Here is a 13,159-nt window from a genome sequence, read left to right as displayed (position 1 = left end):
CTCATCTCAACCCAATCAGTCCTGGCTTCCACTTCACTGTTTGAGGAAAAATATTTGTTTCCTTCTACTGCAGCACTTGCCTTGCTTTACAATTCTCATGTCACCTCTTAATCACTCTCTACTCAACTTTTTGACCTCATCTCCTTGTCCACTTAGGCCAAGTCCTCCTGTTCCTCAATTCCTGTTTCAATCTCTTTTCCCCTCTTCCAGTCCTTGCTCCTTCTGCACCGGAATGGTTTGCCTTGAGATCCCAGCTTCCAAACCCAATGCACAGCTGCATTTTCAGGAAACGCTCTGTTTCAGCCCTGTGTCTCTGACATACTCAGGATGGATATTGTATCCCAGCTGTGAAGCCACAGTGAGCCTTCATGCGAATGCTTGCGTTAATGGCAATATGCAAAGACCCATAACGTTAAGACATGTTGCTGGCTTTCACAAGAGCAGCCAAAACACATATTTAAAGTAATACTTCCTCCCAGTTCATCCTCACATACCAAATCTTTGCACTGAAATATGAAATTATTACTGATTGTTAGAGAAAAAAATATACACCTGTCGGCCTTTTAATGTCATAAAGCACATTTTTTTTAATTTCATACCTATAACAGTTGGTTTAGATGAAACCTGCAACAGCAAAAATTTCTATCACCTCTGGTAACCAGTACAGCGAAATCCAAACCAAATATATGTGGGAGAATGAAGAAAACCTGAAAATTTAATACTTTAATTCGTGTTCAGAAGACAGTAGACCAAAAAAATCATTACAATCTCAATTTAGGAGTTAATTCTACACCAGAAAAAAATCTAATCTGGATAGACTTTGGCAGAGACTAGAAAGGGAATTTGTGTTAGGCTACACAGAAGGTGACAGAGCTGAAAATATAACATCAGACTCTAAAGTGCTGCATATGTAAGAAATTAAAGTGACCAGCAGCAAAATGTAAGAACTTAGTTACAATGTTTGTGCAACATTTGTTAGATCCGGCTGTTAAGGATACTATGATGTAATTATATTTTAGACTACTGCAAAAAAAATACCCCAAACTTGTATTTACTCATCACATATATTTTGGCAATGACAACACAGTTGTAACAAAGAGTGATAGCAAATAATTAAAATATTCTTATATTATTTTCCCTCTAAAAAATGTGTGATGAGATATTTCTACACCACTTCAGTGGAGGGGGGGCAGGGGGGCATTCAACTTCTGAACATTGTACACTCATCTTCTGGGGGACTTGCTTTCTTATATCAACTTATAAAAGAAAATCAGAATGGCCTGTATGGTTTACACTTTGCTGCTAATATAATTTATTCAGATATCATGCTCTATGCCTTTCCATGTGACTTGGAAAACATAACTGAAGCATTTGAAAAATTTTCTTAAAACGATGTGAATCAGCACTGTGATTTCAAACGAAGGTAATGAGATCTGAAGCACAGGCAAGGTCGGCACTTATCAGGGTTTTAACCCCACCTGGCAAATAAGCATCACACAGCTGTTCGCTCACCCTCCCCTGGTAGGATAGAAGGTAGAATGAGAAAAGGGAGAAATCTCATGGACTGAGATAAAGACAGTTTAATAGGGAAAGCAAAGCCACGCACACAAACAAAGCAAAACAAGGAATTCATTCACCGCTTCCCACAGTCACAGGTGTTCAGCCATCCCCAGGAAAACAGGGCTCCATCACGTGTAACGGTGATTTGGGAAGACGAATGCTGTAACTCCAAACATTACCCCTTCCTCCTTCTTTCCCTGGCTAAATATGCTAAGCATGATGACATATGGTACGGAATATCCCTTGGGTCAGTTGGGGTCAGCTGTCCCGGCTATGTCCTCTCCCAGCTCCGAGTGACTACCCATCCTCCTCGCTGATGGGGTGAGGCGAGCAGAAAAGGCCTTGGCGCTGTGTGAGCTCTGCTCAGCAATAGCTAAAACATCCCTGTGTTATCCACGCCGTTTCCAGCACAAACGCAAAACACGGCTCCACACCGGCCGCTGCCAAGACAATTGACTCTACCCCAGCCAAAACCAGCACAGCGCTCTCCTCACACACGTGCCACTTCACACCTACGTAGTTTGGCAGGACGCGACAAAGCGCAAGGTGTGAACAAGCCGATTAGTCGCTAATGACGGGTATTATTTGAAGCGCCACAAGCAGCCGACTCAGAATCATGACATCGACCGCCTGTTGCCACCTTCCCTCGGCAATTAAAAACAGTGAGGTTGCCGGTCAGACGGCCACCACGCCCGCCTGGGGGCGGCCCGGCGCGGCCGCCGGCTGGGGGCGCGGTGGCGGCGCCCGCCCCTCGGGGGGCGCGGTTCCTGGCCGGCCGGGCCACGTTTGACAGAGCGGGAGGGGCGGGGGGGCCGCGCCGTTGCGGGGCACTGCGGGCCGGTCCGGGCGGGCTGCCGTGCTCGTGGCTGCGTTCGGGTTGCGGGTTTCGCGGTGCGGGAACGGCCGGGGGGGGGGGCCCCGCTGCCCACAGTAAAATGTCTTCGCCTCCCAAAGAGAAAGCAGAGGACCGCGGGCGGCCGGGGGGACACCCTCCTGCTGGTACGGCCGCGGTCCCGTTCTCCTCCGCTCTTTCTCTTTTCCCACGCCGGGGGAACGGGCCGGGGTGGGGAGGGCCGTGGCGCCGCGGGCGCCGGGCCGAGCGGCCCCGGGGAGAGCCCGGCCGGGCGCAGTTTCCCCGCGGAAGCCGGCCGGCTCTGTGCCACTTCCGGTTTGCCCGCCCGGGGCGAGGCCTGAGCAGGGCGAGTTGGGCCTCGGGCGGTCCCCGGGCCGGCAAGGGCAGTGGCCGGAACAGCCCCGGGGGGTTCCCTCTCTCCCTGCTGCCCGGGCGCCGCCGCCCGGAGCGACGTGTGGTGGTGGCGCTCTGGCCGCGGGAGGTGTGCTGTGGGATCCAGGTAGGATGGGATCCTGAGCCCTGCTCGCCATCGGCGCTCCCTGCCCTCCGGCAGCTTTCGCGGTGACGGGGCGACTCTCCCTGCCCTGTTCCTCCCGGAGGACCTCCCTGGCTATGGACAAACCCTCATCGGGTGTGTGCAGCTTGGCGTCTCCGGGCTCCCACCCGGCAGACTACGTTGTCTTCCACCGGCATCCCGCCCTCGAAAGGCGGGGGAGGCCTGCGGAACCACCGCCTGGGGCTGGCGATGGTGGGAAGAGGAACGGGAACGGAGCAGTCTGGGTCACGGAGACGATGTTCCAACAGCGCAAACTGAGTGCGAGCAGACGCACTGCAAACTAGTAATACTGTAGTAGTACGCTGTGCATCCATTTTGCCTGTGGGCGTCACGGTGTGAGTGCCAGAGCAGGCTGTGCGCTCCTGGCTGCAGTTCTGGGGGCTGGCAGAGTAGGAAACAAGTAAAGCTGCTTATGAACTGCCCAGCAAAGGAGCTCTGTCGCGTTCCATCCCGCTGCTGCGTGCTCGTGGGAGAGCAGGTGGTCAGGGTAGGAGCTGTGTGTCACATTCAGTGGGACACCCGTCTGCCGCCGTCCATGGACGGCAGCTCCTCTCTGGCGAGCTTTTTTTTTTTTTTTTTTAAGTGTTTCAGTAGCAACTGTTGAAATTCTAAATTCACAGGTGGTAAGTTTTGTATTCACATCAATTGATGAGATTTAAAGCTAAATTTCTAAACGGTTGTTGAACCCTTATTTAATTCTACTCTTTTTATAATGAGGACCTGTGATTCCTCTAAACAGATATTAGAAGTGAGAAATAATGGCTTTACTTTGCACGGCAAATATAGTTCAGCAGTTGAGTTAAGCCAGTGTCTTGGCCAAGCAGAGTCATCCTAGTCCTGCAGCCGCCCTTGTCATGGCATTAGCTTTGACCTGACTTCCTGTTGAGCTGCTTCAGGGAACCGAACCCAATGGTTCCCCAATCTTTCCCAATGTTGACAGCTTTTGTTGCCATAGCTCTTGAGCTGGCTTGCCTTGAGGTACACATCAGCTTCAGAGTGAAGGGATCATTAAGACCTGACATTGGTTTAGCTTTATCTCCCAGCTACACTGTCGAGGGCATATATTTTCATTTAGGTGCTTCACGACTGTATTTTCTGATGTCATTGCATGTTTGAGAGTGTTGCTTCAAAACCTGTCTTTTGAAACAGGTGGCATTTTTAAAAGACCTGAAGTGAGCCTCTCTACACAAGACACTAGCGATGCACAGTGCAAAAGCACGACTGGAGTACAGTACAGGCTTCCTTTGCTGAGTATTTCAGTTTATTTTTTCTGTGTAAAACATGCCCACATATGAAATGAAGAACTTTTTCAGCCTTTTAAGATCATTGGCATCCCTGTTATTTTTTCTGTATGTGTAAACATGCACCAGTTGAGCTTTGGAAGGAAGGGGATTACCAAGTCTGTCTTTAAGGTTAGAAAAAACAACTAACACTATGTACAGTATCTTCAGGAAGAAGTTAAATTCCAGGATGCTTCTGCAAGAAGGTGGTTCTGAACCGTCTGGCAGAGAAAAGTGGCCCTGTGTTCTTTTAACACTTAGAAAACCACAACAAATGTGCTGACTAGCAACAGTTTTTATATTTGGTGTGTGAAGCTAGGTTTTAATCTTCTATATCAAGCTGGTTTAGATCCTTGAATATTAAAACAATGCAGTAGGTCAGTCTGTAAGCAAGTCTTAATAAAATGAAAGTAAAAGATTTTTTTACAAAAATAAATACAGGTGAAATTGTGTTCATAAATAACAAAGCAAGTTCCTAGCAAAGATGTGAATAAGGTATCTCGTTTAATAAATGGCTTAAAGGCTCAGGTTTTGCTGCATACAGTTGTATAAAGAACCTTACCTGTAATTACAGATGTCTTACCCCACTGAGTATGATTTTGACACATAAAAGTTAGTAAGGATTAGGGTCATCAAATTAAAAGCAAAATTAGCAAATCCATTGTTTTTCATGTGCACTGTTGGCCCTCACTTACTGACTGCGTGCAGTCTGTTGGCTCTCTTTCTGCATTGATCTTTCACATATGGGGGAAGAAAGAGCACTTGAAAAGACAAAGGGTAATGAAATGGAAAGAAACCTCAAGACCTCAGGCTGCTAACAGGGTGTGCGAAGTGACTTTGAACTTCTTTCTGAAATTTAAGAGGACCTTAACTTAATCTTTATTAAATATCTGTCTGTCAGTGAGATCAAATGCACCTGCATGTAATATGTTTCTGAGTAGGTTTGTACAGTCCTTCTAAAGAGCTGTGCTTAATTATGCTTTTAGTTGTTCATTTCTTCTGGTAGATACTGTGGAGGGACAAAGCAAGGTGGTTGTGTTAATAGTTTATTTGTGAAGCTTTACAATAGATTCATGAAAGTAGTTATGTGCTTTTTCCTGCACTAAAAAAAATATAGCTCTGAGCCAAGATTTCTATGAAATGAAGGTATATAATAACTCTTACCTCTGTTCTTACTTTGTTGGACACTAAGGTATGCTCCCTTAATCTTTCACAAGGGCATATTTTGTGTTTCCCTTTTCATGCATCTTATCGTTGTAATGGAATCTGTTATTACACAGTACATAAGAAATAAATTTTCATGTTAATATTGAATACCATACTCAAGGAAAAGGGGAACCTGCTAAAACTCTTGGTTATAATCTGGATTTCTAAAAGTTCCTCTCCAGATGCTGTGACCAGCAGTCTGTTAAGGGGAAACCTGCGCTGTGAGCGAGCTGGGGCCAGTGCCATTGCTGATCTATAATGCTTCTCTAGGTGCTTGGTACTTGATCCAGCTCAGTGGGGTTTATTTCAGAATTCAGTCTCAGAGACTGGGAGGAGTCTGAAATAAGCACAACAGTGGGGGGAGGAGAAGAAAAAGTAGAGTGGTGTATTCCCACTCTAGATTGAAGGAGTAGTCATACCATTAAGAGGACCACGGGCTGGCATTCACAGGACAGGCAGGGCAGTCCTGTCTGACTCTCAAGGGGGGAAAAACATGACAGATCATAATTAAAATCCCAAACTTGTCTCATATCCAGCAGTGAGGCAAACAGACCTGTTGCTCTTCTCAGAGCATACTGGCAGATGATCTCTTCTTTATTTCACACTTTAGAGACTGGTGGTCTCTTGGCTGCCACCACCTCAGGGAGCTGTTCCCGGTCCCCTCTTGCCTTAGCGCAAGTCCCTCCTAAACTCTCCTCTTGCTCTTTAGCACAGGAGCTGCTTTCTTCCTAATGCCAACACGTTGTTGTTGACACCATCCACTTCTGGGCACTGATTTCTGACAGCGTTCTGAAAGGTGGTTTATCATTTATTTAGGTCCTTTCTCTGTAGGATTTATTACGAGGAAATCTGAGCTCTTTTTAAGGGTGATTTTTAAAGGACAAATCGCCATGGTAAGCATCTGCCAAATTGTGTAGTAAATGCTAGGCAAGTACGAAATAGATGAATCCTCATAACTCCCAAGAAAATCTCCCAAATGGAGTGGGTTTTTTTTTTAGCTTGGTGGATGTAATCATAATTTTTTCTCTCTGTCTCTCTCCAATGTAGTGTAGATTAGTTGAAACCTTTTGAAAAGGAAGGTGAATTTTGCTGCAAGAGTATTTTATCTTCTTAAGATAAATCTCTTGAAACTAGATTGGGTATGAGCATGCTGTATCATGGGTGGCAGAAGTGTACATCAGCTATATGTATAGAATGCTGATCTAATTATTTCACTTTTGGTCTCAGAAATGCACATGATTATGGCAGTTGTTTGCTGGATTCTTCTTTTGATTTCCCAGGTCTGCACAGTAACCTCAGATTACTAAGTATTATTAATTATGCACCAAAGTACTTTAAGGTGTCTATGCTATTCCTGCTGATATTAGTTCAAAAAAATCAGATTAAAAACACATTAAGTTGCTGCATTACTCAGTCACTACTATGCCTTTTAGTTGTCTGGCTATTTGCTTTTTAATCCCTGTTAATTCTTCATACAGACAAATCTGAACGTGTTAGCTGCATATCTTTTCCGGTGACAGATAAAGAGAAAACAAGTGACTGGTGGCCTGATGATATACAATATGAGAAGAGAGAGATTTTAGACCACCTAAATTAGCACTAAATCTTCAGGTACTGATTTTTTACTTTCCTACGAGATGGTGAAGGACATGGAGATGTGTGTATTGTTCAGAGGTGCCGTTTGTAACCCTGGCAGATGTTGCTGTGGAGACAGCATCTTCCACAAAAAGTAATTTGGAATAAATAATAACTGATTGTGCAATGATGTTAAATATAGACATTAATTCAAATTATTAATTTGTAAATTAAGGTCCATAAAACATACCAATCACTTTCATTAACTGAGATATTAAAAGAAGACAGCACTTGGCAGAACTCTTGGTGTTTGCTTTTGCAAACAAACTGTAATTCCTGAGGAGCTTGAATCAAGAGAAATTAATTGGAATTTTAATTTTGCTTCACTTTAGGCAACAAGAAATATAGCTTTTAAACTGACTCTCCTTCCTTGTCCCATGTGAAACATTTCTCACCTATTGAAGTATAATTCTGGAGACAGAACACAAAATGATTAGTGATCTGGGTTTAGGGGTTGTTTTTTTGTAATACATGGTAAGAGGACACAATTTTGATAGGTTCGAAAGATATTTCTTTGGGTTTGTCTGTTGATTGCCTAACTTTAGTTAATGACCTTTATTGCATCAGAAGTTTGCCTTTCAAATATCATAAAAAGTTTAAAATCTGTTTTTAAAAAGCAGGGCCAAAGAGCTGTCACTTTCTCCTAGGGCAGGTCAGCTTCTCTTTCCTGATTGCCTTCACACAGGCTGTAGAATTTATGCACATTGGTGTCCTGTCCATTGCTGTCCTGGTTAAGAATTGAGCACTAGATTTGTGTCTAGGTTTCAGGGATTAGCACTGAACTGCTGTGAGGTGCCCTAATCCCTCTGTGGCTGGACACAGGAAGGCTGTCAGAAGTACAGCTTCCCCCAGCCATGCTGGCAAGCGCTTCAGCTTCTTCCAATGGCTGCTCTGGCATCCTGCTCACTCTGGCTGTGACATCTCTGCCGTGTCTGACTAAGGCTTGCTGTGTCAAGGCAATGTGAAACACAAACCAGCGGGTCTGTAGGTGGTTTTATTGACTTCTGACTGCTACAGTGGTTTTCTTATGGGGTTGCTGATGGCAGTGTAACCCATCCAGTTAGCTAATGAGATGCATCTTCTTGTCCTGTAAGCGTGTATAGCAATGGTTGAAGAAAAAAAAGTACACTATTGAAACAGAAAGCAGATCAAGAGCAGCCTGCCTGTTGCTCTGCTTTGTAGCTGCAGTGTTAAGCCTGGCTTGGTTCCTGTTTTGTATTGCGATTTGGAGTGGATAAGTGATGAACATAAGTGGATTTGCTTTCACTTCTTGTTTTGTGTTTCAAAGGGATGCTTTCACATTTGCATCATTTCTAAAACTAAATGATGCAAGCATTTGAAATGTTGTAAATGCTAATATGTTTTACAAAACAAAAAGCTCCATTCTAAATGCAAGTTAACAGTCCTTCTAAGCTTTGCTTTCTGTTACACTATTTCTAAAGTACTTTTTGTATAAATACTATTATTATAGATGTACTTTTTAAACTTGAAATGACAAGTAAGTTTCTTTGACCCTTCTTGTTCTATCAGAGTATTTAACATTCATGTTTGTGACCTTTTGTGCAAGTAATTGCCTCAGTTTCTTCTTTGGACTGCTGCAAGTTAGTAAGAGGTGGAGGGGGAGTTAAAACAGCGTTGAGTTTTCTGAAATGATGTTGAAAGCAGATGATAAAATGACCTGCAGCTTCTCAGGATAAGCAAAGATGGCATGATGTAAAAGAGAATGGCAGGTGTGGTCCTGAAGTAGCTGTTCCTCAGGCTTGCCACTTTTTTACACTTCAGGCCCGCCACTTTTTTACACTTCAGGCCCTTTTTTCAAACTGTAGTTACCATTAAACTACTCTGTAAAGTGTCAGGAAGCAAGTGGGGAGAGTCATGCTTAAAACTTTCTTCTTACGGTATTTTGACTGAAGTTTGTTTTGTCTGTTTAATTTTCATTCCAGTGAAAGCTGGTGGGATGCGGATTGTGCAGAAACACCCACACAATTCTGATGCCAAAGAAGAAAAAGATAAGGATGACCAAGACTGGGAAACCAGCAGGTGAGCACTTTTGATTTGGTGCAAGTACTACAGTGAATTTCCATGACCTTGAGCCTTATAACCAGTTTGCTTTCCTTGTAAATAGCAAACCAAAGATACAGTTGGTTTTGTATCATAAAGCAGTAGCAAGTCAGACACTCCTTCAAGAGAATTGGAGAATTTGGGAATTTTCACATTGCTAAGCCTCTTTTAAATGATCCTGCCAGGTAAGAGAAGATTGGAGAAAAAAGTACAGTTAAAGTAAAACCTCAGCTTTCCTAAAATGTCTGAATTCAGACTGTGGAGAAGCACATTTGGACATAAGCATTGCGCTGTCAATTCATGAGATGGTCTTGCTGTGTGCTGGGTGATTCCTTTTACCCTGTAGTCCCTATCCTTTCTCTGTGAGATATTTGACAATATGGTGCTTTTGAAAAGACAAGTAAAAATAAATGGTGTTAATATTATCTGCTTTTATTTTAGATGGGAATCTATCAGTTTTGGTGGTGGCAAATACTAAGACAGCAGTTACTTAGCAGTTTTAAGTAGATTTATTCGTTTACTGCTGTTTAGAAAGCAGGGAGGTTCAATGAACTGTTGCAGTACTTCTGTTCCTACAAAAGCCACCTAGTTTTGTGCTGCTTTCCGTGGCTAGATGTTTTTCTTTGTAGCCAGGACTATATTTACCTGAAATGTTTATCTATTAACTTACTGCCTGGGATTGTTCTTGGTATTTGCTCAACTTAAAAAAACCCTGAGATCTGTTCTTGTGCTTTGGTAAGTAGACTGACTTATATTTATTTTACATGTAGAACAATGGCATTGTGAAAATGTCTGTATAAATAAGAATAAAGGTGTTTATTTACTAAATCACAACTGGAATAGGAAACACCTTTATAAGAAGAGAAAAGTAATTTTAATTAATATATTCAAATACAATGCAGGAAAATTATACTTTATGTCCTTTCTTCATCAATCAAATTGGTCATCTTGTAATTCTGCTCAGTGGCATATAAGTTGAAAGAGTCTGTACTGCAATCGAGTTTTGACTTAAGTAAGAAATTGTTTCTTGGGGTCAATTTAAACTTTGCTTGGGGATACATCATTTTATTTAAGGTGTGGTTGTGGTGGGTTGACCTTGGCTGTACAACAGATGTCCACCAAGCTGTTCTATTACTCCCCTACTCAGCAGGATGAGGAGGGAGAAAACAAGATGGAAAAAAACCCATGGGTCAAGACAAAGACAGTTTAATAAAGCAAAAGAAAGCCCATGTTGCACAGAAGCAAAGGAAAACAAAATTTTTATTCACTATGTCCTTTCAGCAGACGATGTCCACCACTTCCTGCGTAGCATGGCTTCAGTACATGTAGTGATTGCTCTGGAAGAAAACATGGTGATAATGAATGCTCCCTGTCTCCTCCTCGTCCTTTCTCCCAGCTTTTATTGCTGAGCAGATGGTATGGAATATCCCTTTGGTCAGTTAGGGTCGACTGTCCTGACTGTGTCCCCTCCCAAGATATTGCCCACCCATAGCCTGCTGGTGAGAGGGTGGTGGTGGAGAGACAGCCTAGGTGCTGTGGAAGCACTGCTCAGCAGTGGCCAAAACACTCGTGTGTTGTCAGCACCTTTCCAGCTACCAGTGCAAAGCACAACACAGAAAAGGCTGCTATGGTGAGAATTAACCACCTCACCCAGACCCAGCACAGCATTATGTACCTTCTTATTCTTATCTTTCCTTGGCATGCCAGCCTCATGGTGAGGGTGCCTGATTAGGATCCAAATGAGAAGACTTCTTGCATCTGTTCACAGACCTAAGCCTCTGTTACGATATAGCACGTGCTTTATTCCTTTCTTGGAGAAAGATTATGTTTCCCTCTCTCAGTCAAATAGTGCAGGGAAAAGTTAAAATTTAATCTTGATATTTGTGACTATGTTTGCTGTAGCAGGTGCTGTGGCACAATAGAAGCCCATTTGTGGGGGTAAACAGTGGGTGCTGAGGACTTAATGTTCATACTGTGTGTGTTTTGGAGATTACTTAGTTTGGTTGTCTGGACTGAAGGACCAATCCTAGTTGGCATGTGTTAGGTGTCTCCTTGGTCTATGTGTTCCACTTTAGCCTTATCTTCAGAGAATCCAGGTGAACTGGCCTGAGACCAATCCACAATGTGAAACAAAGCCTGGGCAACAGAATGATTGGGAGAGGGCTGCGCTCCTGATCTGTAGATGCTAGCAGACACACTGTATATTAGTATTGTAAAGTAGGTCTGTGAGCAAATTTTATGCTTTTATGGCAGAGGAGATAGTTTAATGACCTCTAGAGCTACCTTATTAACTAGAGAATAGTTAGCTGTTACACATCATAAAATTCATTCCCTTGTCTACTTGATCAGTTGATTGTCAAAATATGTACTTGCTCTTTGCTTTGGTTTTATGTGGAGGATACATTGTTGGTCTGTATTAGGCACTTGTGCATACAGTTTTCTCGAGCCTGTATATTAAAACAGAAAGCACTGGGCTAAACTATTTTATTTCTTTGATCTAATCCTCTTTAAAAAGAAAGCAGCGAGGGGACATTAGGAGCATAGTTAGGTGGGAACCAACATGAGTTATAATACAAAGCAGTAAGTTGGTTTACAACTTGAGAGAAGTTGTTTTCCTGATAGAACGAGGAACCTTTTGTGTATGTAAGGGAAAGGGTTTAATATGCCTGTTGTAGTCTCCTGTGGGAATACTTGCACTGCTCTGGTGTTAGTACAAGCTATAGATGTGAGCAAGAATGTATTTAGCCAAAGACAGAATAAGCAAACTTCACAGGCCACAGTACATAAAGTTGTTGTTGTTGTTAGTCAAAATTAAATTATGTTTGCAGCATGTCAGCTGCTTTTGTGCTGGAAGGTGCAGTCCCCCGGAGTTTGTGTCTGTTCTGGTGATTCACAGTGCCCTTTGAATATCCTTGGATTTCTGATGCCTGTGGAGACTGGTTTATCAGGAGATGGGGATGGGTTTGTCAGGAGAGGAGAAGTGAGCATTCTGTTCTGCTTTCTCCAGCACCAACGTACTTGTGGGGCTTTGCTAGCTGATATTTTATATCCCTTTGCTAAGCAGATATGGAGACATCTGTGTTTTTAACTTTCTACTCTCATGTTTTTAGTCTTTGCCATTTTAAGGTAGTATTGTTGATATGATGCAATTTCTACTCCCTATTGCATTCACAGTTAAAAAGAGCAAACAGCCCTTCAGGAAATCTGTATCAGGTGATATGACCAGCTGACAATGATGTAGGAGAAAAGAATAAAACAGCAGAGTAATTTGTTTGTGAAAAGGGAGGGTAGAATGACTAAGTCATTATTTTAATCTCATTGCAGGTTTACTTGAGGACAGATTAGTGGAACTGACAGTAAATGGAAGCAGAAGAATTCAGTCTCTCCCAGGGTTCTCTGGGAATTCTGAGAGCACATGTCCTCCCCATGATGGCACATATCCGAGCACTTGCTCAGCAAGAAGGCTTTCGGCTGGGGTTCATAGAAGTATTTGTGGCTTCAGAGACAGCATTGTTTTTGCAGCCTGATTGCAGAAAAAGTTGTTGTGTCAATGTTTCTAGTCTTAAAGTAAACAAAGCTGATACAGGTGAACACCTCGGACATAGCTAACTGTGCTGTGATAAAGATGAGTTTAACATTCACTAGTTATATCTTATTTGACATTTATTTTTCTCAGTTGTTTAGCAACTTTTAGCTCATTTCATGAAGATAGGGAGACTTGTCGTAATGGTGATTCGTGATCCCTTAAAACAGTATGTGGTAAGACAATTTTATACAAATTTGAACCTTTCCTGTGAGGCAGTTCTCAGCCTTGAGTGGTAGAAATAATTTTATGTGTCTGGTATAAATAGAGTTTTACTTAAAGAGGAATGGCTGGATATGATTATATAGAGAAGACTTGATGAAAGAAGGGAGAAGTTGCGTTGTTTGGTTTAGGTGAACTAAAGACGTGGCATCTCCAAAAGCCAGTGGCACCCCTTTGGTCAAGGTGTCAGTAGTAAACTGGAC

General features: G+C 42.9%; 1 protein-coding gene across 1 annotated transcript in view; it reads left to right on the top strand.

Moving 5' to 3' along the window:
* The first annotated feature begins 2,495 nt into the window (after nucleotides 1-2,495).
* Nucleotides 2,496-13,159, top strand: part of DAP (death associated protein) — a 51,990-nt gene continuing 41,326 nt past the window's right edge. The window contains exons 1-2 of the mRNA XM_018070155.2: nucleotides 2,496-2,559; nucleotides 9,034-9,130. Of these exons, the coding sequence (XP_017925644.2) occupies nucleotides 2,496-2,559; nucleotides 9,034-9,130 (161 nt within the window). The remainder of the gene's footprint in view (nucleotides 2,560-9,033; nucleotides 9,131-13,159) is intronic.

Source organism: Manacus vitellinus, unplaced genomic scaffold (assembly GCF_001715985.3).
Source record: "Manacus vitellinus isolate BGI_N305 unplaced genomic scaffold, ASM171598v3 scaffold_17_pilon, whole genome shotgun sequence".
NCBI classification, from domain to species: domain Eukaryota; kingdom Metazoa; phylum Chordata; class Aves; order Passeriformes; family Pipridae; genus Manacus; species Manacus vitellinus.
This window is presented reverse-complemented; position numbering and strand designations above follow the sequence as displayed.